The following is a 25,749-nucleotide window of genomic DNA, read 5'->3' as shown; positions in this document are numbered from 1 at the left end:
CTTGAATTTCCCTGGACAGTGTTGCTCAGCCCTGTTCATTGCCCAGTCGGTCATGTGTTTTTAGGGTGGACTGAGTGACACTTCTAGAGAGCAGTTCCTTTTATTTGATTTCCCCAAATAGCACGGTCACTTATTGTCACAAAAACCATACATTAGACCCAATGCAAAAGCGTCTCCACTATGAACTGAATTCAAATAATAGTAATAGACCATTACACGCATCCTTTCACTTTATGGGTTTCTCTTTTCGGGTCTTTCTCATCTTTCTGTTTGGGTCATCTCTGGGTCATTTCTGGGTCAAATAGTTTTTTTATTTTGTATTGGAATCCAAACACAATGTGACATCAATAGTATTATTTGGGTAATTGCCCTAAACTCATTATGATTCAGCACCTCAAGTGGGCTATTGTTTGTGTTGAAGCTGTGTTGCCTCGACAAATAGACCCACATCCATAACGATAGTATACTACACAACCTAACCAACCCATTCAGTTACTGATTCAGATGCAGAGCATGCCCAACGCATTTACGTAGAATTCTAGATAATGTTTGTATAGGTTTTTCATTATGAAATGTACTCTCAAAAGAATCTATGAAACAATTATCAACATGGCTTCAGTTTGGTTCTGTGAGTAATCACTAGCATGAATGTTCACTTTTGTTCCATATCACATGGTTGGTGTTCCTTACATGTTGATTTATATTTTAACACAATGCTTTTACCAAGTCTCTCCATTTATATCTGTGTCTCTACAGATATATAGATCAGACTTTTATTGCATGCTGACTGGTGCAAATGTATAAAGTAAGGTCGCATGTTGGCACTGTTATTTCCAAAGCAGTAATGACCTAACCAGTTAGAGGCAGACACATTTACACATAGTAAGGCAGTAGCTTTGTAACCATCCTAGCTGCCTTAGTTTGTTGGAGTATACTTAGTGTCATAAATAGCAATAATGTAGTATGTGAATTTGGCCTAATAATATTTACATTTTCAGGACGTCACTACAGATGCACAGGTCTGATGAATGGACTGTACACCCGCACCGTGCATGAGGTGGCCATGGGCACAGTGGACCTGGACATGCCTGACTCCAACAGGACGTGAGTCCACTACTACAGCACTACCCTCAATGTGTCCTTTGCCGTTGCTCATTGTTTTTGTGTGTTGTCCATGTCTTTTTACAGTGCTGACTCGAAGAAACTGGCCAACTCCGATACATCTCTCAAACCACAAGATTCTGCACAGGAGAAGAAAGGTGTGAAGTCTCCCTGACATTCACCCACATGAGAAACACATTACTCTGATTTCCCCCTAGCTTCAGCCATACAGTTGAAGATGGAAGTTTACATACACTTAGGTTGGAGTCATTAAAACTTGTTTTTCATCCACTCCACACATTTCTTGTTAACAAACTATAGTTTTGGCAAGTCGGTTAGGACATCTACTGTGTGCATGACACAAGTCATTTTTCCTACAATTGTTTAGAGATTATTTAACTTATAATTCACTGTATCACAATCCCAATGGGTCAGAAGTTTACATACACTAGGTTGACTGTGCCTTTAAACAGCTTGGAAAATTCCAGAAAATTATGTCATGCCTATCAGAAGCTTCTAAAGCCAAATTGACATAATTTCAGTCAATTGGAGGTGTACCTGTGGATATATTTCAAGACCTACCTTCAAACTCAGTGCCTCTTTGCTTGACATCATGGAAAATCAAAATAAATCAGCCAAGACTGGTTCATCCTTGGGAACAATTTCCAAACGCCTGAACGTACCACGTTCATCTGTACAAACAATAGTACACAAGTATAAACATCATGGGACCACGTAGCCGTCATACCGCTCAGGAAGGAGACTCGTTCTGTCTCATAGAGATTAATGTACTTTGGTGCAAAAAGTGCAAATCAATCCCAGAACAACAGCAAAGGACCTTGAGAAGATGCTGGAGGAACCGGTACAAAAGTATTTATATCCACAGTAAAACTAGTCCTATATCGACATAACCTGAGCGGCCGCTCAGCAAGGAAGAAGCCACTGCTCCAAAACTGGCATAAAAAAGCCAGACTATGGTTTGCAATTGCACATGGGGACCAAGATTGTACTTTTTGGAGAAATGTCCTCTGGTCTGATGAAACAAAAATAGAAATGTTTGGCCATAATGACCATTGTTATGTTTGGAGGAAAAGGGGGAGGCTTGCAAGCCGAAGAACACCATCCCAACCGTGAAGCACGGGGGTGGCAAGCATCATGTTGTGGGGGTGCTTTGCTGCAGGAGGGACTGGTGCACTTCACAAAATGGATGGCATCACGAGGAAAGAAAATTATGTTGATATAATCCAAGATGGAATAGCAGTCAGACGTCCTTTGTCCTCGTCTTGTTGTGTCTCATGTATATATATATTTACATCTTTCTTCGCATATCTTTTATATATTTTATTTTCCAAAAAATCTACTTCAAAACACTCTCCTGCAGCCCGCCTCACCAATTTATATATGAAAAAAATAGTATTTACCTGAAATCTACAATAGAAGCTAGCCAGTTTTACTGGCTAACGTTAGTATTCGGCTAACCACGGTTGGTGGTCATCAGCTATCCTTTAGCTCGAAAAGCTATCACCAGTTTTGTACAACGCGACTCAGACCAGATCATACCGGACCTATTTTTCTCTCCATATCCCCAGATTTCAACCGAAAACTCTGGACATTTATACCTGGATCTCGCGGCTAGCTAGCTGCTATCTGTGTGACTATTGGCTTACGTCGATTCCGGAGCAAATATTAATTATTCCGGAGCTAGCCAGCTGAAGAGTTCCATCAGCCACTCCTGGGCTACAATCACCTATCCGGACCTGTTTTACTGCCAACGCGGAGCCCCACCGAGCCTTCACAACTGGACTACCAACGGTATCTGCCCGAGGGAGTTATCCAACTGGCTCCTCCGTCGCGACGTTACCTGAACGCCCATCTGCGGTCCGCTAATCGTTAGCAGCCGATTAGACAGCTATCTGAATAGGTCTATTGGACAATTTTTCTTGGGTCACTATATCTATTTTGCCATTTGGATTGATCCCCTCTACCACACGGAACCCCACTAATCTACCGACGGAAACGCACAAGGTGGCTAAAAACAGACCTCCATCCTATGCTAGCTTGAATCGCCGTTAACCCAACCAACCTCACTACTCACTGGACCCTTATGATCACTCAACTAAGCATGCCTCTCCTTAATGTCGATATGCCTTGTCCATTGCTGTTCTGGTTAGTGTTTATTGGCTTATTTCACTGTAGAGCCTCTAGCCCTGCTCATTATACGTTATCCAACCTTTCAGTTCCACCACCCACACATGGTTTCTATGACATCACCTGGTTTCAATGATGTTTCTACAGACAATATCTCATCACTCAATACCTAGGTTTACCGCCACTGTATTCACATCCTACCATACCTTTGTCTGTACATTATACCTTGAAGCTATTTTATCGCCCCCAGAAACCTCCTTTTACTCTCTGTTCCAGACGAACAATTCTCATAGCTTTTAGCCGTACCCTTATCGGACTCCTCCTCTGTTCCTCTGGTAATGTAGAGGTGAATCCAGGCCCTGCAGTGCCTGGCTCCACTCCTATTCCCCAGGCGCTCTCTTTTGATGACTTCTGTAACCGTAATAGCCTTGGTTTCATGCATGTTAACATTAGAAGACTCCTCCCTAAGTTTGTTTTATTCACTGCTTTAGCACACTCTGCCAACCCGGATGTTCTAGCCGTGTCTGAATCCTGGCTTAGGAAGACCATCAAATTCTGAAATCTCCATCCCAAACTACAACATTTTCAGACAAGATAGAACGGCTAAAGGGGGCGGTGTTGCAATCTACTGCAAAGATAGCCTGCAGAGTTCTTTCCTACTATCCAGGTCTGTACACAAACAATTTGAACTTCTACTTTTAAAAATCCACCTCTCTAAAAACAAGTCTCTCACCATTGTCGCCTGCTATAGACCACCCTCTGCCCCCAGCTGTGCTCTGGACACCATTTGTGAACTGATTTCCCCCCATCTATCTTCAGAGCTCGTGCTGCTAGGCGACCTAAACTGGAACATGCTTAACACCCCAGCCCCCCCCCAACAATCTAAGCTTGATGCCCTCAATCTTACATACATTATCAATGAAACTACCAGGTACCACCCCAAAGCCGTAAACACGGGCACCCTCATAGATATCATCCTAACCAACTTGCCCTCTAAATACACCTCTGCTGTTTTCAACCAAGATCTCAGCGATCACTGCCTCATTGCCTGCATCAGTAATGGGTCTGCGGTCAAACGATCACCCCTCATCACTGTCAAACGCTCCCTAAAACACTTCAGCAAGCAGGCCTTTCTAATCCACCTGGTTGGGGTATCCTGGAAGGATATTGACCTCATTCTAACAGTAGAGGATGCCTGGTTATTTTTTTTAAATGCCTTCCTCACCATCTTAAATAAGCATGCCCCATTCAAGAAATTTAGAACCAGGAACAGATACAGCCCTTGGTTCTCTCCAGACCTGACTGCCCATAACCAACACAAAAACATCATATGTCGTTCTGCATTAGCATCGAACAGCCCCCGTGATGTGCAACTTTTCAGGGAAGCTAGAAACCAATATACACAGGCAGTTAGAAATGCCAAGGCTAGCTTTTTCAAGCAGAAATTTGCTTCCTGCAACACAAACTCAAAAACGTTCTGGGACACTGTGAAGTCCATGGAGAATAAGAACACCTCCTCCCAGCTGCTCACTGCACTGAGGATAGGAAACACTGTCACCACCGATAAATCCACTATAATTGAGAATTTCAATATGCATTTTTCTATGGCTGGCCATGCTTTCCACCTGGCTACCCCTACCCCGGTCAATAGCACTGCACCCCCCACAGCAACTCGCCCATGCCTTCCCCATTTCTCCTTCTCCCAAATCCAGTCAGTTGATGTTCTGAAAGAGCTGCAAAATCTGGACCCCTACAAATCAGCCGGACTAGACAAACCCTTTCTTTCTAAAATTATCAGCCAAAATTGTTGCAACCCCTATTAGTAGCCTGTTCAACCTCTCTTTCGTATCGTCTGAGATTCCCAAAGATTGGAAAGCAGCTGCGGTCATCCCCCTCTTCAAAGGGGGGGACACTCTTGACCCAAACTGCAACAGACCTATATCTATCCTACCATGCCTTTCTAAGGTCTTTGAACAAACAGATTACCGACCATTTCGAATCCCACCATACCTTCTCTGCTATGCAATCTGGTTTCAGAGCTGGTCATAGGTGCACCTCAGCCATGCTCAAGGTCCTAAACAATATCTTAACCGCCATCGATAAGAAACAATACTGTGCAGCCGTATTCATTGACCTGGCCAAGGCTTTCGACTCTGTCAATCACCACATTCTTATTGGCAGACTCGATAGCCTTGGTTTCTCAAATGATTGCCTCGCCTGGTTCACCAACTACTTCTCTGATAGAGTTCAGTGTGTCAAATCTGAGGGCCTGTTGTCCAGGCCTCTGGCAGTATCTATGGGGGTGCCACAGGGTTCAATTCTTGGGCTGACTCTTTTCTCTGTGTACTTCAATGATGTCGCTCTTGCAGATGGTGATTCTCTGATCCACCTCTACGCAGACGACACCATTCTGTATATTTCTGGCCCACTGTTAACAACTCTCCAGACGAGCGCCAATGCCATACAACTCTCCTTCCGTGGCCTCCAACTGCTCTTAAGTGCAAGTAAAACTAAATGCATGCTCTTCAACCGATCGCTGCCTGCACCTGCCCGCCCGTCCAACATCACTACTCTGGACGGTTCTGACTTATATGTGGACAACAGTATAACCTAGGTGTCTGGTTATACTGTAAACTCTCTTTCCAGACTCATATCAAACATCTCCAATCCAAAGTTAAATCTAGAATTGGCTTCCTATTTCGCAACAAAGCATCCTTCACTCATGCTGCCAAACATATCCTTGTAAAACTGACCATCCTACTGATCCTCGACTTCGGCGATGTCATTTACAAAATAGCCTCCAATACCCTACTCAATAAATTGGATGCAGTCTATCACAGTGCCATCCGTTTTGTCACCAAAGCCCCATATACTTCCCATCACTGCGACCTGTACGCTCTCGTTTGCTGGCCCTCGCTTCATACTCGTCGCCAAACCCACTGGCTCCAGGTCATCTACAAGACCCTGCTAGGTAAAGTCCCCTCTTATCTCAGCTCGCTGGTCACCATAGCAGCACTCACCTGTAGCACACGCTCCAGCAGGTATATCTCTCTAGTCACCCCCAAAACCAATTCTTCCTTTGGCCGCCTCTCCTTCCAGTTCTCTGCTGCCAATGACTGGAACGAACTACAAAAATCTCTGAAACTGGAAACACTTATCTCCCTCACTAACTTTAAGCACCAGCTGTCAGGGCAGCTCACAGATTACTGCACCTGTACATAGCCCATCTATAATTTAGCCCAAACAACTACCTCTCCCCCTTCTGTATTTATTTATTTATTCTCCTTTGCACCCTATGATTTCTATCTCTACTTTGCACTTTCTTCCACTGCAAATCTACCATTCCAGTGTTTTACTTGCTATATTGTATTTACTTTGCCATCACTGCCTTTTTTTGCCTTTACCTCCCTTGTCTCACCTCATTTGCTCACATTGTATATAGACTTATTTTCTACTGTATTATTGACTATGTTTGTTTTAGTCCATGTGTAACTCTGTTGTATGTGTCGAACTGCTTTGCTTTATCTTGGCCAGGTTGCAATTGTAAATGAGAACTTGTTCTCAACTTGCCTAACTGGTTAAATAAAGGTGAAATAATGTATTTTTTTTAAATGTGGATATATTGAAGCAACATCTCAAGACATCAGTCAGGAATTTAAAGCTTGGTTGCAAATGGGTTTTCCAAATGGACAATGACCCCAACCATACTTCCAAAGTTGTGGCAAAATGGCTTAAGGACAACAGAGTCAAGGTATTGGAGTGGCCATCACAAAGCCCTGACCTCAATCCTATAGAAAATTTGTGGGCGGAACTGAAAAAGTGTGTGCGAGCAAGGAGGCCTACAAACCTGACTCAGTTACACCAGCTCTGTCAGGAGGAATGGGCCAAAATTCACCCAACTTATTGTGGGAAGCTTGTGGAAGGCTACCTGAAATGTTTGACCCAAGGTCAACAATTTAAAGGCAATGCTACCAAATACTAATTGAGTGTATGTAAACTTCTGATCCACTGGGAATGTGACGAAAAAAATTAAAGCTGAAATAAATAATTTGCTCTACTATTATTCTGACATTTCACATTTTTAAAATAATGGTGATCCTAACTGACCTAAGACAGGGAATTGTTACTAGGATTAAATGTCAGGAATTGTGAAAAACTGAGTTTAAATGTTTAAATGTATTTAGCTAAGGTGTATGTAAACTTCCGACTTCAACTGTAGCTATTTCCCTGTTCTCCAACAGCATTGGCCGCCAACAGCATTGGCTTTGTAGCAGCCTATCTTCTCTCCCAGCATCAATGCAGGCGTCCGTCTGGATGTCTAGAGCGTGTAGGAAATGATTCCATCCATATAGCTATGTAGACTCAGTTTATTAGGGTCTGAGGGAGTGAGTGATTTAGGAGCAGCCTGCCGTCCTCTGTTTCCCCCTATGTGAGATCCCACTCCTCCAGTTAAGGCTCTGAAATCTGGGTGGGGTAGACAAAGCCATTCTCCCACATTAAGTGATTATTTGTCTTGGCATGGGGAGCGCTGAGCACTGGGACTGGCCTGAACATTCTGTCCGGCTGCACAGATAGGGCTGTCTACTGGCTGTCAATAGGCCACAGCTGTTCTGTTCTCCACGCCTCATTTGCTGGGCTCAGTTGAAAGGTGTGCGACGCCACCCCATGGCTGAATGGTAGTTGCCTAGCACCCTAAAACTGTATAGAGACCACTCATTCTCTTACATAACTTGTAAATGTAGAACTATAGTTTATCATTGTTTGACAGATATCTAGTTCAAATGTGTTGCCACAGTAGTGTTGACGCAGATCGATACTGTATGTGTTGTGATACGGGTTATGCCCACTCTCCCTGCAGAACATTCCAGTACCAAGTCATCCCTCCCATCTGGGAACAGCAGATGGAAGAGGAAGATCCGTGCTAGTGAGTAGACCACCTCTGCTGTTGATTATCTGACATGATACTTATATCCGTCCTATCTATATCACCTCCTTATCCTCCTACAGGCATTTCACCCCTACTTATTCCCTGCTGTGGTGTTACTAGCTCTGATATTTGTGTTTTGTAAAAGTGTTAGAATTTTCACTGCAATGCATAGAGAGCTGTTGCAGCTGGGGCCTATGGTGCTCTGGTAATGTACTTCATTAATAATCCCAATGAGAAAAAATGACAGTACACTGACTGATGGTGTTGAAGTCTTGCGTGAGAATCTGAGTTAAATGAAAGATTTAAAAGCTGAAGTGAGATCTCACACACACTAGAGGGAGCTGGTGTTCTCTGGGAATAATATTTTTCATTTTTGTTTTGGTCTAGAGTTGTCTACAATTGAATTAGATTCGTGTTTGGACAAGGTTACTTTTTGGGATAGACTGCATTATAACTGCTCTCTTGCTGATAAAACATGATTCTGGTTACTTCAACTCTATCGAACTGTAAAGATTTTACATGCGCTATTTGGTCATTCATGCGTAATGACCCTTATTATACACAATGACAACACAGGTTGTTTGTGTATGTAGTGTGTGTTAATGAGCATGTATCTGAGGAGCGTGTTAAGTCTGATCTACCAATTTCAGTTTAATCCACCAGAAAATAAATAACAAATATTAAAACATTATGGTTAAACTCAAATATACTAATTAAATTATTTTTTTTAAAGATCATTTTAGGAAGATTTTTTTTAACTGTATAATCTTTGTAAATAGGACTGGTGGAGTTAGTGCATTCAGTCAGACCCCTTGACTTTTTCCATATTTTGTTACGTTACAGCCTTATTCTAAAATTGATTCAATCGTCCCCCCCCCCCCCTCATCGTTCTACATACACTAGCCCATAATGACAAAGCAAAAACACGTTTTTAGAATTGTTTGCCATTTTTTTTTTACATTTACATAAGTATTCAGACCCTTTACTCTGTACTTTGTTGAAGCACCTTTGGCAGCGATTACAGCCTTGAGTCTTCTTGGGTATGACGCCACAAACTTGGAACACCTGTTTTCGGAGGTTCTCCCATTCTCTGCAGATCCTCTCAACTGTATGCCCTCACTACATATTTGTCGCCAAACACACTGGCTCCAGGTCATCTATAAGTCTTTGCTAGGTAAAGCTCCGCCTGATCTCAGCTCACTGGTCACCATAGCAACACCCACCCATAGCACGCGCTCCAGCAGGTATATTTCACTGGTCATCCCCAAAGCAAACACTTCCTTTGGCCGCCTTTCCTTCCAGTTCTATGCTGCCAATGACTGGAACGAATTGCAAAAATCACTGAAGCTGGAGACTTATCTCCCTCTCTAACTTTAAGCCTCAGCTGTCAGAGCAGCTTATCGATCATTGGCTGAGTACAGGTACAATCTGTAAATAGCACACCCAACTACCTCATCCCCATATTATTTATCCTCTTGCTCTTTTGCACCCCAGTATCTCTACTTGCACATCATCATCTGCACATCTATAATTCCAGTGTTAATCCCCACCGCATGATGCTGCCACCACTGTGCTTCACCGTAGGGATGGTGCCAGGTTTCCTCCAGATGTGACACTAGGTATTCAGGTCAAAGAGTTCAGTCTTGGTTTCATCAGACCAGATCATCTTGTTTAGGTGCTTTTTGGCAAACTCTAAGTGGGCTTTCATGCTTCTTACTGAGGAGTGGCTTCCATCTGGCCTCTCTACCATAAAGGCCTGATTTGATGGAGTGCTACAAAGATGGTTGTCCTTCTGGAAGGTTCTCCCATCTCCACAGAGAAACTCTGAAGCTCTGTCACAGTGACCATCGGGTTCTTGTTTACCTCCCTGACCAAAGCCATTCTCCCCTGATTGCTTAATTTGGCCAGGCGGCCAGTTCTAGGGAGAGTCTTGGTGGTTCCAAACTTCAATGTTAGAATGGTGGAGGCCACTGTGTTCTTGGGGACCTTCAATGATGCAGAAATGTTTTGGTAGCCTTCCCCAGATCTGTGCCTCGACACAATCCTGTCTCTGAGCTCTACGGACAATTCCTTCAACCTCATGGCTTGGTTTTTGCTCTTGCATGCTCTGTCAACTGTGGGACCTTATATAGACAGATGTGTGCCTTTCCAAATCATGTCCAATCAATTGAATTTACCACAGGTAGAAACATCTCAAGGATGATCAATGGAAATAGGATGCACCTGATCTCAATTTCAAATATCATAAGTATCTGAATACTTATGTTAATTTTTATAAATGTGCTAAAATGTCTAAACCTGTTTTTGCTTTGTCATTATGGGGTATTGTGTGTAGATTGATAAAGAAACAACAATTTAATCTATTTCAGAATAAGGCTGTAACGTAACAAATATGTAAAAAGTGAAAGGATCTGGAATACTTTTCCGAGTGCACTGTATCTCACACATGCAGCTAACAAAATACATGGAAAAGTCTGCTCTACCCAAAATTACAACCAACTAAATGCAGCATTACTGCAAAAAATGGAAGAGGGAAGGGGGAGAAGGAACTTGTCTGGCTGCCCTGCATTAAAGACCAAAATTGGTTAAGGAAAATTGTGATAAATGAAAAAATATACCAGTTTAATTTCAGGACCAAAAAAATTGACCGCTATGTCATATAGATTGCAAAATAGTTGGGATACATTTTTCGATGTACCAATTCCATGCCACATGGTTTATGAACTGATTCCCAAAACATGTGATTCCGAACTTTTTTTCAATTTGAAATTATTATACACAATTCTTGCAACCAATAGAATTTCGTGTGCGCACATACATGCATGCTTGCTTGCTTGCATGCATACATACATACATACATACATACATACATACACGCACACACGCACACACACATCCCAGCTCTGCAGATTTTGCTTTGAAGAGACAGAATCATTAGATAATTTGTTTTGGTACTGTCCATACATAGCTTGTTTTTGGTCACAGGTTCAGGAATGGCTGAAGAATTGCAACATTTACCTGGAGCTAACTGCAAATAGCACTGCCGGGTGATTTGAAAAATCATAGTCAATTGCTCAATAATATAATACTCTTTAAAAAAAATAATTAAATGTACAATCTTTAGAAACTATGAGAATAGCAAGGTTCAGAACTTTTGTGAAACATAACAGCACAGTTAAAAATATATGTCAAACACCAAAACTGGATGTGGTTCAAAGATGGATGGGAGGAGTTGAGTGGACCTGACCGGTTGGACAAAGTAACCAATGTAAAATGTAAATAGGTTCAGAACTTTTGTGAAACAGTACAGTTAAAAATATATGGCAAATGGGATGGTCTTCAGAAGTAGATGGGAGGGGTTGAGGGTAGCTGAAGGATGGGACTAAAAACAAACAAAAGATAACCATTGTAAGATATACTGTGTCTGTATTTATAAAGTATGTTTAAGCTGGAAGTTGAAGCCTAAATGTTGTTCATTAGTTTACTCCAATTAGGGGAAACTAATAAAGGAAAATATATACAAATAAAAAAGGTGTGTATGTATATATATTTAAAACACACACACACAATCTGGCGAATTGGGCAATGACGCAGACATTTACATTGATGGAAGCCACAATCTGTCTGCAATATTAAAGTCTGACCTACAGTAGCTGCATGAGCTCTGATCAAGCATGTTGTCTGTTATACTCTACTCATTCAGCTCTCCCTCTCATCCTGGTGAGGCACTTCTCACGTGAAAAAGCTGCAGAAAAAGAAGAGCCCAACATTGAAGAGGCCAACTCTGATTTTGAGGAGATTGAACCACCGGTAAAGCACAATATTCAAACAGATACTTAACCATTTCCTGTGATATATAAACATTTCACATATTGCAACTGAGCAATAAAACAGGACTTTGTCTTTGTTCAGCAGGTCTCCCATGATGGTCCTAAACCACCTGCAGATTCTCAGAATCAGAGTTCATCGATGGGTAAAGAAGAGTGCCAGGTCACAAAAGTGCCCCAGCTGGAGGAAGCAGTCGGCCGTAAGAAAAGGCTGACACTGTCCCTGTCTGAGAGAGAGAAACTCCTGGACTGGAACCTGGCTACTCGAGAGGAGGCCCAAGGCCCTGGAGGAGGAGATCCTTCCACACATCCCAAACCTGGGGACCAGATCCCCCCGAAAGACCTATTGCCTCGGGTAGAGGCAGAACCAGTCCCAGCTCAGCCCCAGCCAGTTCCGTCCGCATTCCAGGTGTGGGCCAATGCTTTCAGGAGGTCTTTTGGAGTATCAAGGACAACAACAGACTCCAGCACGGTTGTCACCAGGAGGAAAAACAACAGTCCCACCAAGCGTAGGCCTCTGTCTGATGGAGCCTTCAGCTTTAGCTCCCTGTTTGGGGATACCGCCCAAAGCCAGGAGGCCCAATCAGTGGAAGTGGGGCCGAAGAGCCAGCCGTCCCCAAATCCACTCAAGGCCTCCATGGGTGACAGACCCACAGACCTGCCCACGCTACTGGAACAGGTCTCCCTAGGCAGCAACAAGTCTGTAGGATCCTTCACCACAGACGACATGGCTTCACTGCCGCCCAGGAAGCTCAACTTTTTCTCCTCCCTGAGGCTGAAGAAGAGGGGGGGACCGGAGAGCGTGGGAGTGGGGGGTCAGGAGAAGGACATCAGGACCATCCTGTCCAACATCAGGAACCAAGGTCAGGGGTCAGGACTCAAGCGAGGATGTGATGAGAGTTATGTTATATGCTTCTACTCCCTTGTCACCGTTGAATTTCACATGGAGCTAATAAATACTACAATGCTATTAATACAGTACATGCTATAAATGAGAAGATTACTATAGTAGCCTATACTTAGTGTTTTAATGTAAATAACATAGTTGAAGTGTGTGTACAACTACTTTCTATACACAGCCTCCAGCAAACAGCAGAAAGATGAGTCCGACTCCTCAAGTGACGATGAGCACGTCCCAGCCAAACAGAAGGTAAGGGTACTGTTCCAAAACTCTTACATGCATCAATCCTTCCTACCTTCCTCTGAAATAATCACTGACAATGTATGGGTCTAATCCTGAATGCTTATTGGTTAAAACCGCATTCCAGCCTGTGTCTATTCCACAAGTTACCACCGGCTAAATTTGTGACGTTAAAATGCCTATTTACAGTACTTTTGCATATTCAAAATGGAATCCACTGTCGCATCAGCCCAGCCATGCAATTTATTAACTTGATCTCCACTATTAAAAGCATTTAGACATTATCTTACATTTCGTTAACATTAACATTTAGTTTTCAACAGCAGAGATTTGTATAAACCTTGCCGTCTGTCTCCGATATTTGCAACAGCGTTTCTCAGCCAGTCGAAATCATAAATCAGCTGGCATCATTTTTAGGGATATATATATACAAAGAAATATTAATTGAAAAAAGGTCAAACGAAACAAAGTGCAGCTAATTTGCAGTCTAGTTTCAGTTTGAAGTGATTGTGTTAGCTGTGTTGTTGGCTAGTTCCTCTGAACAACAATGTACTGACGAAACAGCACATTTTCTATGCAAGGCGAAATCGCGCCTCATTACTTCATTGTTATGGATGTATCCAAATAAATGTCTCTAGAAAACACCTTATGCAAATGTGGCTACTTTGCTGTTATTATGGCTGCATTCTTTGATGTGACTAAGTTAGCCGTAGTTGGCTGGCTAGCAAGCAAGGGATAAGAATTTTGCCAGACAGTTTGGCAATGGAACATTTAGGACGAACCATTGGGTTGTGTCAATAGACACAGAAAAAAAAAGACTGAACGACAGGGGACAGGGTCTCATCTCTAGCAACAGAACCGATAGAACGAACTAAACATAATAAATAAAAATAAATGACAGGTGAAAGCTTACTTACACCAATCCATGTCAAGTCAGATCAGTGATTTAAAAGCAGCTCTCCTCAAGGCGGAGGATACAGAAGAGACATGAAGAGACGGGTCAGGACCCGAGAACAGATAATCCATACTCCATTAGAGAGGCTTTACTGGGAAGGCTGAAGAAGCACATCATGACCTGCTCATATCACCTTACATACGGGGAGGAAATCCCAATCTGGTGTTGTAATAGGTCTTGGCCATGGCTTCACAGCACACCACACACATACCACCCTCTTTTTTTGAGCACCATTTTGCAGCTCTCTGTTAGGAACTGCCTTGTTTACTTAACAGAATTACTACCACTGCCACTTTCAAACCATCTCTGCTACTTCCGCCAGGATCAAGTGCAGGTCAATCGCATGACTGATAAGATACTGTGTCAGATTGATATGCCCAGACCCCTAATAGTTGGGACTACGATCCGAGGGGTTTAACTCTGGTGGGAGGTAACTGTTGTGTGACACTGTCTTGTCGGTCTGTGTTTAGTTCCATGGGAGCTCGGAGAGACAGAGGAGGAGACGGGAGAAGACTGTGATTCAACAGGCCAAGCGAGAGCAGCTGAAGAGGCTCCACAGAGCCCAGGTACTGTAGAGCACATAGACAACAAAACAGCACTACCACACCAGAGGCCTTCCGTTTTCATTCGCCATTCATTTACATGTTTTATATTTAAGCAATAAGGCCCGAGGGGGTGTGGTATATGGCCAATATACCACGGCTAAGGGCTGTTCTTATGCACGACGCAACGCGGAATGTCTAGATACAGCTCTTAGCCGTTATGTTCAGTAATCCAGAGGCTCGAGCGGTCACGACGGGGCAGACACAAATTCCAAATAGTATCCGTAAAGTTCGTAGAATCATGTCAAACGTTTTTATAATCAATTAATTTATAATCAATCCTCAGTTTGTTTTTACAATAAATAATTGATACCGTAGCTTTTTCAATAGGAGAGAGAGAGAAAATGTCTGCTCCAAGCTGTTGGTGCATGCAAAACTCTGCTGGCACCCAGCCATCCAATGACGCGATGTGATCGTTCATGCTCATTTTTCAGAGTAAAAGGCTGAAACTATGTCTAAAGACTGTTCACACCATGTGGAAGCCATAGGGAAAGGAATCTGGTTGATATCCCTTTAAATGGAGGGAAGGCAGGAAATGGAACAGAGAGCTTTCAGGAAAAACAGCACCTCTGGGTTGGATATACCTCAGGTTTTCGCCTGCAATATCAGTTCTGTTATACTCACAGACAATGTTTTGACAGTTTTGGAAACTTTAGTGTTTTCTATCCTAATCTGACAATTATATGTATATTCTAGTTTCTGGGCCTGAGAAATAGGCAGTTTCATTTGGGTACGTTTTTCATCCAAACATCAAAATACTGCCCCCTACACTCAACAGGTTAAGGGCTTGTAGGTAAGCATTTCACGGTAAGGTCTACACTTGTTGTATTCGGCACATGTGACAAAGTTTTGATTTGAATTAGAGCAGTAAAAATACATGTTGTCATACCCGTGGTTTACAGCGCCCCACAGCTGTAAGCCAATCAGCATTCAGGGCTCAAACCACCCAGTTTATAAGGATTCTCTCAAACATTTGACTTACTAATGATCTCTTCCACAAATGAATTTGATTTGTTGGGGTGATGAATGGGATATACATATTGTGTGTTGAGCCATTGTGAGGCTGCCTTGGTTGAATCTGACATGGTGTTTATTGTGTGAAGATCATCCAGAGGCAGCTGGAGGAAGTGGGGGAGAAGCAGAGAGACCTGGAGGAGAGAGGGGTGACCATTGAGAAGGTCCTTCGAGGTGAAACCCCAGGTGAGCCACACTGTCCCAACAGAATGCACGTTTGTCATCTCATGCTGTGTGGATTGATTCCAACAGCTGCACAGCGTATGAGTGATGTAAATACACAAGTGTATCCATTCGGTTGACGTAGCTCTATGACTCGGGGCCAGAGCATTTTATGAAATTATGACAAAGGAATGGAGGGGTTAAAATCAGAATGTTCAGTAAGTGAGTGTTATGTCCTTGAATCAGAGTGGCCTTATCTCTGAAGGTAACACACAAAGACATGGCACATGAAGACTGAGCTATGCACAGAGAGTGGAGAAAGGCACTGTTTGTAATGGAACTGTCTTAGTTTGACGTCAGCCAAGAACATATAGTTGAGACATGGAAACACTGGATTCAGAATGACCTATGCTCAGGAATAGTTTTCCTGTTTCTGTGAGGTTTGCAAGTGGCAATGCTTTTCTAATAATTATTTCAATTTCCTTATCTAGAGTAGGCCAAGTCTAGAGTCAGAACTACACTGATGCCTTTGCTAGGAAAATGCATAATAAAAACTACCAAATTATAGTCATTTGCATTCAACCAAAATAACAATTTTAAGTTGAAATTGTTTAGAAATCACTGCGGTGGCAATTGGCCTTGTGAAGAGAGGAAGGACGGGGGAAAGCTTTCCCATGTTTCATTAGCCTTGCACATGGTGATATACAAGTTAGTCATTAAAGACAGCTACTTTATAATGAAAAATGGTTATTCCTGCTAGTCTTTTCAAAAGTCATCTTTTCATACTGGTAATCATTTTCCTCAAAGGTAAATTGTGTTTTGCCAGAATTGTAAATTAGAAATGTGTTTGTTGCTTCTGCACTCTCCAGATAAAGAATGATTGAGAGTTTAACCATAATTAGCTGTTCCTTTTATTATAATTTCATTAAATTAAATTACAGTGCATAAAAAGCACACAAACGTAGCCCTAAGTAATGCAGTTGTTTCATCCAAGTTTGTGTCCTATTGTTAAATGGAAAGCACATCTCCTGTGTAAAGACCTTTTTGAACTCATGTTTTGTTCTATAGTCAGGCTCAATGTTAAAAGCCTCCTCAGAGACTGAGTGTCTGTGGTCTAAGTACCATTGAGTACAGTGAATGGCCTTGCAAATGCTGATTCAAAAACTACAGGGAGAGTGTCTCTTGTGATGCGGGCCTGAAGGGCAGCGGCAGCAGTGGCAACCATTGTGCCTGTTTACATGGCTTTGTTTGGATAATTGAATTAAGGCAGAGGCCGAAGGTCTCATGGCTCAATAGGCTCTTTGTTCATTGATATTATTCAGACTCCGACTGGATTGCAAGAGGGTAGGAGTAGGTGTCAGACAATGACCTGAGTGTATATGATTGGCAAGATTCTAAGTATGAAAAAGTTTAGGATTTTTTTATGTCAGTCTTCCTTTATTTGTCTTTATTCAATTGATGGATGTTTGCAGGGGTATTTGAAGGCCAGGGTCACAGTGCTGTACAGTATATGGCAATGGGAGAGAAAAGGTTTCCTACACAGTTGAGAGAAAACAGTCTGACCAACGAAGACCGAGCATAATGGTTCATTTTAAAAATAAAAAAAATAATAAATAAATACTTTATTTAACCAGGTAGGCCAGTGGAGGACAAGTTCTCATTTACAACTGCGACCTGGCCAAGATAACGCAAAGCAGTGCGACACAAACAACAGAGTTAAACATGGAATAAACAAATGTACAGTCAATAACACAATAGGAAAAAAACTATATACAGCTTGTGCAAATGAGGTAAGATTAGGGAGGTAAATAAATAGGCCGTAGTGGCGAAGTAATTACAATTGAGCAATTTAACACTGGAGTGATAGATGTGCAAATGATGATGTGAAATTAGAGATACTGGGGTGCAACGGAGCAAATAAATAAATAACAATATGGGGATGAGGTAGTTGGATGGGTAATTTAGAGATGGGCTATGTACAGGTGCAGTGATAGGTGAGCCGCTCTGACAGCTGATGCTTAAAGTTAGTGAGGGAGATATGAGTCTCCAGCTTCAGTGATTTGCAGTTCGTTCCAGTCATTGGCAGCAGAAAACTGGAAGGAAACGCGTCCAAAGGAAGTGTTGGCTTTGGGGATGACCAGTGAAATATACCTGCTGGAGCGTGTGCTATGGGTGGGTGTTGCTATGGTGACCAGTGAGCTGAGATCAGGCGGGGCTTTACCTAGCAAAGACTTATAGATGACTTGGAGCCAGTGGGTTTGGCGACGAATATGGAGCGAAGGCCAGCCATCGAGAGCATACAGGTCGCAGTGGTGGGTAGTATATGGGGCTTTGGTGACAAAACGGATGGCACTGTGATAGACTGCATCCAATTTGCTGAGTAGAGTGTTGGAGGCTATTTTATAAATGACATCGCCGAAGTCAAGGACCGGTAGGATAGTTTTACGAGGATATGTTTGGTAGCATGAGTGAAGGATGCTTTGTTGCGAAATAGGAAGCTGATTCTAGATTTAATTTTGGATTGGAGGTGCTTAATATGAGTCAAAGAGGGAGAGTGTACAGTCTAAGCAGACACCAAGGTATTTGTAATTGTCCACATATTCTAAGTCAGAACCATCCAGAGTAGTGATGCTGAACAGGCGGGCAGGTGCGGGCAGCGATCGGTTAAAGAGCATACATTTAGTTTTGCTTGCATTTAAGAGCAGTTGGTGGCCACGGAAGGAGAGTTGTATGGCATTGAAGATCGTCTGGAGGTTAGTTAACACAGTGTCCAAAGAAGGGCCAGAAGTATACAGAATGGTGTCATCTGTGTAGAGGTGGATCAGAAAATCACCAGCAGCAAGAGCGACATCATTGATGTATACAGAGAAGAGTCGGCCCGAGAATAGAACCCTGTGGCACCCCCATAGAGGCTGCCAGAGGTTTGGACAACAGGCCCTCCGATTTAACCCACTGAACTCTGTCTGAGAAGAAGTTGGTGAACCAGGCGAGGCAGTAATTTGAGAAACCAAGGCTGTTGAGTCTGCCGATAAGAATGCGGTGATTTACAGAGTCGAACGCCTTGGTTGATGAATACGGCTGCACAGTATTGTATTTTATTGATGGCGGTTATGATATCGTTTAGGACCTTGAGCGTGGCTGAGGTGCATGACCAGCTCTGAAACCAGATTGCATAGTGGAGAAGGTACGGTGGGAATCGAAATGGTCAGTGATCTGTTTGTTAACTTGGCTTTCAAAGACTTTAGAAAGCAGGGCAGGATGGATACAGGTCTGTAACAGTTTGGGTCTAGAGTGTCTCCCCTCTTTTAAAGAGGGGGATGACCACAGCTAGTAATAGGGGTTGCAACAATTGCGGCGGATAATTTTAGAAAAAGAGGGTCCAGATTGTCTTGCCCAACTGATTAGTAGGGGTCCAGATTTTGCAGCTCTTTCAGATCATCAGCTATCTGGATTTGGGTAAAGGAGAAATGAGGGAGGTTTGGGCAAGTTGCTGTGGGGGGTGCAGGGCTGTTGACTGGTGTAGGGGTAGCCAGGTGGAAAGCATGGCCAGCCGTAGAAAAATGCTTATTAAAATTCTCAATTATCGTTGATTTATCGGTGGTGACAGTGTTTCCTAGCCTCAGTGCAGTGGGTAGCTGGGAGGAGGTGCTCTTATTCTCCATGGACTTTACAGTGCCCCAGAACTTATCTGTTCCTGGTTCAAAATGTTTTGAATGGGGCATGCTTATTTATTAAGATGGTGAGGAATACACTTAATGAATTACCAGGCATCCTCTACTGATGGAATGAGGTCAATATCCTTCCAGGATACCCGGGCCAGGTCGATTAGAAAGGCCTGCTCGCTGAAGTGTTTTAGGGGGTGTTTTACAGTGATGAGGGATGGTCGTTTGACCGCAGACCCAATACGGACGCAGGCGATGAGGCAGTGATCGCTGAGATCCCGATTGAAGACAGCAGAGGTGTATTTAGAGGGCAGGTTTGTCAGGATGATATCTATCAGGGTGCCCGTGTTTACAGATTTGGGGTTGTACTTGGTAGGTTCATTAATAATTTGTGTGAGATTGAGGGCATCAAGCTTAGATATAGCAACGAATCAGAAGCATTAGGAGCTGTCCTTCAATCAAACACACTCTACGAATGGGTCTGTTTCATATAATGTAGCTGTAGTCAGTGTAATGCTCAGTGTTAGTATATGTAAAAAAAATACCTTTAGCCTGTTGTCCACAGGTTACACTGTCATGGAAGACCCAGACACGACTCATCTTCAATGCTCTTACTGAGGGAAGGAGGTTGTGGGCCAAGATCTCGCGATACATGGCCCCATCCATCCTCCCCTCGGTGCAGTCGTCCTGTCCCTTTTGCAGAAAAGCATCCCCAAGAATGATGTTTCCACCTCCATGCTTCATGGTTGGGATGGTGTTCTTGGGGTTGTACTCATCCTTCTTCTTCCTCCAAACACAGAGAGTGGCGTTTAGACCAAAAAGCTCTATTTTGTCTCATCAGACCACATAACCTTCTCCCATTCCTCCTCTGGATCATCCAGATGGCCATTGGCAAACTTCAGACGGGCCTGGACATGCGCTGGCTTGAGCAGGGGGACCTTGCGTGCGCTGCAGGATTTTAATCCATGATGATGTAGTGTGTTACTAATGGTTTTCTTTGAGACTGTGATCCCAGCTCTCTTCAGGTCATTGACCAGGTCCTGCCATGTAGTTCTGGGATGATCCCTCACCTTCCTCATGATCATTGATGCCCCACGAGGTGAGATCTTGCATGGAGCCCCAGACCGAGAGTGATTGACCGTCATCTTGAACTTCTTCCATTTTCTAATAATTGAGCAAACAGTTGTTGCCTTCTCACGAAGCTGCTTGCCTATTGTCTGCTTGCCTAATTTTATCCCTGATGTCCTTACACAGCTCTCTGATCTTGGCCATTGTGGAGAGGTTGGAGTCTGTTTGATTGAGTGTGTGGACAGGTGTCTTTTATACAGGTAACAAGTTCAAACCGGTGCAGTTAATACAGGTAATGAGTGGAGAACAGGAGGGCTTCTTAAAGAAAAACTAACAGGTCTGTGAGAGCCGAAATTCTTACTGGTTGGTAGGTGATCAAATACTTATGTCATGCAATAAAATGCAAATGAATTACTTAAAAATCATACAATGTGATTTTCTGGATTTTTGTTTTAGATTCCGTCTCTCACAGTTGAAGTGTACCTATGATAAAAAAAAAATGACAGACCTCGACATGCTTTGTAAGTAGGAAAAGCTGCAAAATTGTCAGTGTATCAAATACTTGTTCTCCCCACTGTCTGTTGGAGACTGTTTCAACAGGCCAGGGGTTACAGGACCATTACTATGGCCATCTACTTTTACTTTACTGACTTTATTGTCCCCATGGGGAAATGTTGTTGTAGTGTCATGTACACATTTAAATTGGCGTTTAAATACAATACAAAACAAATTGGCAATACAACTTTCATAACAGTTAACATAGAACTAAAAAGAGACTAGCCTACTGGCCTTACTGGGTCGATAGGAACATTAGCCTGAGCTATTTAGGAGGGATATCACACCTGGCACAAATTATTGTCTAATTCTCTTTTTCCTGCCGATGGGTGCCCTATACCTGCGCCCAGAGGGGAGTAGTTCGAAGTCCGGGGACAGGGGGTGGCTTGGGTCTAACATGATTTTGTGAGCCTTGCGGAGGGCCTTAAAGATCTTAAAGATCTCATCCAAGCCTGTCTGTTTGACTCCAAGTACCTTGCTTGCTGTGGTGATAATCCTTCTCAGCATATTTCTCTGGTTGACAGTGGCATTGCCAAACCAACAAACAATACAAAAAGTTAAAATACTCTCAATGAAAGATTTGTAAAACAGAATAAGTATAGTACAGTCTACATTAAAAGATCCCAGCTTTTTGAGAAAGTACAGTCTCTGTTGGCTCTTTTTGTAGATCAGGTCTGTACATTTACTCCATTAAAGCTTATTGTCCAAGAGGACACTCAGATATTTGTATTCCTTTACAATCTCTGTGTTCTGACCTCTGATGTTGCAGAGGTAGGTGTTGTACTCTTTCTGAAGTCTATGCACATCTCTTTGATTTTGTTGGTATTGAGGACCAAGTGTGATTTGTCACACCACTCTTCAAAGTCATTTAGGACCAGGCCATGGTGTTCCTCGTCATCATGCAACAGGCTGATCAAGGCAGTGTCATCAGCAAACTTACCGAGGTGTCTGTCAGGATGGGAACTAGTACAACTATTAGTGTACAAGATGTACAGGAGTGGGGACAAAACACATCCCTGAGGAGAGCATGTGTTGGTGGTGCGCATGTCTGACACGTGGGGACCTACTTTGACCCGCTGTGACCTCTGGCTCAGGAAGTCCAACAACCACAAGACCAGTTCCCCATCTAAGGAGAAGTCCCGAATGAGTCTGCAAGAATGTAAGGCTGGATTGTGTTGAAGGCAGAAGAAAAGTCAACAAACAAAACCCTGACATGGGATTTGGCACCCTCTAGATGTCTATAGACCATGTTGAGGAGAGTAAGAATGGCAGAATCGACTCCTCTGCTGGGCTGATAGGCAAACTGCAATGGGTGAGGAGCTTCTGGGTGGCACTGAGAACATGACTTTTCACAATTTTCTCAAGGCATTTTATTAGTAAGGATGTCAAGGAGACAGGGTGGTAGTCATTCAGCACAGAGGGAATAGATGCTTTAGGAATGGGTGTAATTATTGAGTTTTTCCACAATACTGGCACTTGTTGCAGGTCGAGTGAGGACTGGAAAATGTCTATAAACACCAGCCAGTTGTTCAGCACAGTGCTTTTTAACACGTCCACTTGTCTGGGCTTTTGTGTACATTACATCCCCCGAACAACTTCACTACATCAGCATGTTGAACAACAACCCTCTCAGACATTTGTAATGATGCTTCCATTTGTTTTACCTCCGACACAAAATTGTCTGATTCAAATCTTGGCTAATGAACGGAATGTTTTCTTCTCATGTTCTGGCCCTCATGTCTCCCAAGGTCAGCACTGGTTTTTCCTCTACCTACAGTGGGGAGAACAAGTATTTGATACACTGCTGATTTTGCAAGTTTTCCTACTTACAAAGCATGTAGAGGTCTGTAATTTTGTATCATAGGTACACTTCAACTGTGAGAGACGGAATCTAAAACAAAAACCCAGAAAATCACGTATGATTTTAAGTAATTAATTTGGATTTTATTGCATGACATAAGTAGCCGGAATTCTTACTGGTTGGTAGGTGATCAAATACTTATGTCATGCAATAAAATGCAAATTAATTACTTATAATAATACGTGATTTTCTGGGTTTTTGTTTTAGATTCCGTCTCTCACAGTTGAAGTGTACCTATAATAAAAAATTACAGACATCTACATGCTTTGTAAGTAGGAAAATCGGCAAAATCGGCAGTGTATCAAATACTTGTTCTCCCCACTGTATGTGGGGGCACTAGCCATGGATTTAATCCCTTGCCAGGCCACCCTTTAGTTACCCGAGGAGAGGGTCCTCTCCACCCTTTGCTTGTATGCCTCCTTGTCCACCAGTATCTGTCTTTTGATCTCACGTTGTACATCTCTTAAAGCCTGTCTATCACCCTCAGCATAAAGTGCCTTCCTAATAAAGTAGTGATTTTAGATTTTTTGATACCCAAGGCTTATTGATAGATAATATTTGACAGGTTTTAGTAGGCACAACTTACTCCACATAGTTTGAAATAACATCTGTGAGTTCATCAAGATCAGAGCTACTGTCCTCAAATACCTCCCACATAGTACAGTCAAAACACCCCTGGAGACAAGTGAAACTGTTGTCATTCCAGATCTACTGAATAACCTTGTGACGGGGAGCTTATTAGTCGACCTTGGACGTAATGAGGAATGAAGAAACGGGATGATCAAACTTCTATATTATCTGGGGTAGCTGATTCTGACCTTGCTCTCTCCCTCTATCAGACAAAGGTGATGGTCTCTCTGATGAGCACGAGCTCCTCCAAATGTGGTTCAAGCTGGTCCTGGAGAAGAACAAACTGGCACGCTATGAGGAAGAGCTAGTCATATTGTAAGTAGGAAAAGATGAGGCACACTGCATTCTCAGACACAGACCATCTTATGGAGTGAAGTGTGTTTGAAATTGGTTGTTTTGTCTATTAGTGCTCAGGAACTCGAGCTGGAGGACAGACAGAGTCAACTACAGATAGATCTACGACGCAGGATGTCAGTAGACGGTACGGGTCACACACTGTAATTGTAGTATGCGTTTGCGGTCCAGTTATAATACATTCGCGGCCCATTATCTTTGGAACTTGTCCTTTATCTGTGGAACTTGTTGAGAATGTTTTCTAAATGTACATGTCCTACTTTGTCCATCTGTCTGTCTCCACCCCTCCTTCTCCTCCTCTACCATTTTACAATCTCTCCTCTCCAATGGCCCTTTGCAGACTCCAGGAAGAGCTCCAGTGAGCTGGCGGAGGAGCAGCAGATGCTGACCGAGATCATGAAGGTGGTGGAGAGGAGAGACACTCTGGTCAGCCTGCTGGAGGAGCAGCGGCTGCAGGAGAGGGCTGAGGACAGAGACCTGGAGAGCCTGGTGCTGTCTAGGGGCTACCAGTTCCATTGGACCTGAGGAGTTGCAGCCCTCTGGGGCAGGGAAAATGATAACAGTACCATGCAGCTCTATGGGTAGAGGCGACAAGTGACTACACTACCGGATTTGGCCTCAGTCGGCATGTTGACCTTTTGAATATTTATATAGGTTTTACTTGTCAATTCCTACTTGAGGATCACATCTCTTATAGACCTGAGGGTTGTACATCCAGTGTCTGTATGCCTAGTCTCTCTTGGCAGCCTTCTGAGATTACTGTATGCCTAACCAAGAACACCTCATATTCTGTCGTATGAATGGAATAAATAAAATATGATTTAGTTTTGTTTAATTTGTCAGTTGCACTGGAAAGCACTTAGAAACACTACAGAAACCCAAAGATTCATCCTATCAAGTATGTTTTCGCTCTCAAAGCAAAATGTATTTTGTATGTGTAGGTCTCTATTGTAGGTCTCTACTGTTCATGTGTTGTGCTGTTGTGTTGAGAAGCACTGGAAAAACTACTGTATGTTGTATAACTTAATCTGCACTATACCAAGGAACTTAATCCACTAATACACCAAGTTGAGACTGTGTCAGTGGTCATGGTTGTCCATGTTTATAGTTTTCCACGGGACTTTTGACTATTATTCCTGCATGTTGTCTATCCTAGTACTCAGTACTGACCACAACCAACAGGATTTTATTCACTTTTTTGAGTCCTCCTTGCCCAACTTTGTTGGTTCAATTTATTTAGTTTGATATGAGTTTAGGGGTGTCTCCATAGCACAATAAATTGAGTTATTAAATCCTAAACTGACAGACTGATCTGTTGCTGTTTATTTTTATTCTGTAAAAATTTGATTATGAAATAAAATATATTTAATAGAGAATTGAAGTGTATCTGGTCATGATTTATGGATATGACATAATATTGAGAGGACCATAGTTTATGGTGGCATTAGAATAGTCTGTCTATCCATAGTGATACTACCATAAAAAGTGTTTGTCAATGCATGCAGGCGCCAACTATGTGCTACAAACTATTCAGGTTATTCAACTATTCAAACTTCAGGTTTTATTATTTTTTATATAACTAGGCAAGTCCATAAAGAACAAATTCTTATTTACAATGATGGCCTACAGCGGCCAAACCCGGATGACGTTGGGCCAATTGTGCGCCGCCCTGTGGGCCTCCCAATCACGGCCGGTTGTGATACAGCCTGGATTCGAACCAGGGTGTCTGTAGTGATGCCTCT

The 25,749-nt window shown here is 42.8% G+C and overlaps 1 protein-coding gene across 3 annotated transcripts in view; it reads left to right on the top strand.

Moving 5' to 3' along the window:
• The window catches only part of LOC139374564 (microtubule associated monooxygenase, calponin and LIM domain containing 2b), a 95,917-nt gene extending 70,534 nt beyond the window's left edge, over nt 1-25,383 (top strand). Inside the window, exons 20-30 of one of the 3 annotated variants that reach the window (XM_071115578.1) lie at nt 999-1,104; nt 1,189-1,259; nt 8,108-8,173; nt 11,880-11,986; nt 12,092-12,866; nt 13,083-13,153; nt 14,570-14,665; nt 15,805-15,901; nt 23,863-23,968; nt 24,061-24,134; nt 24,348-25,383. In XM_071115578.1, coding sequence (XP_070971679.1) covers nt 999-1,104; nt 1,189-1,259; nt 8,108-8,173; nt 11,880-11,986; nt 12,092-12,866; nt 13,083-13,153; nt 14,570-14,665; nt 15,805-15,901; nt 23,863-23,968; nt 24,061-24,134; nt 24,348-24,532 — 1,754 coding nt within the window. In that variant the 3' untranslated portion in view covers nt 24,533-25,383. Of the gene's footprint in view, nt 1-998; nt 1,105-1,188; nt 1,260-8,107; nt 8,174-11,879; nt 11,987-12,088; nt 12,867-13,082; nt 13,154-14,569; nt 14,666-15,804; nt 15,902-23,862; nt 23,969-24,060; nt 24,135-24,347 lie in introns of all 3 variants that reach the window. The other 2 variants (XM_071115569.1, XM_071115562.1) reach the window with 2 other exon arrangements.
• Nucleotides 25,384-25,749: the final 366 nt, after the last annotated feature.

This window comes from Oncorhynchus clarkii, chromosome 2 (assembly GCF_045791955.1).
Source record: "Oncorhynchus clarkii lewisi isolate Uvic-CL-2024 chromosome 2, UVic_Ocla_1.0, whole genome shotgun sequence".
NCBI lineage: Eukaryota > Metazoa > Chordata > Actinopteri > Salmoniformes > Salmonidae > Oncorhynchus > Oncorhynchus clarkii.
Note: the sequence above shows the minus strand (reverse complement) of the source record. Positions and strands in the feature narration are given on the sequence as shown.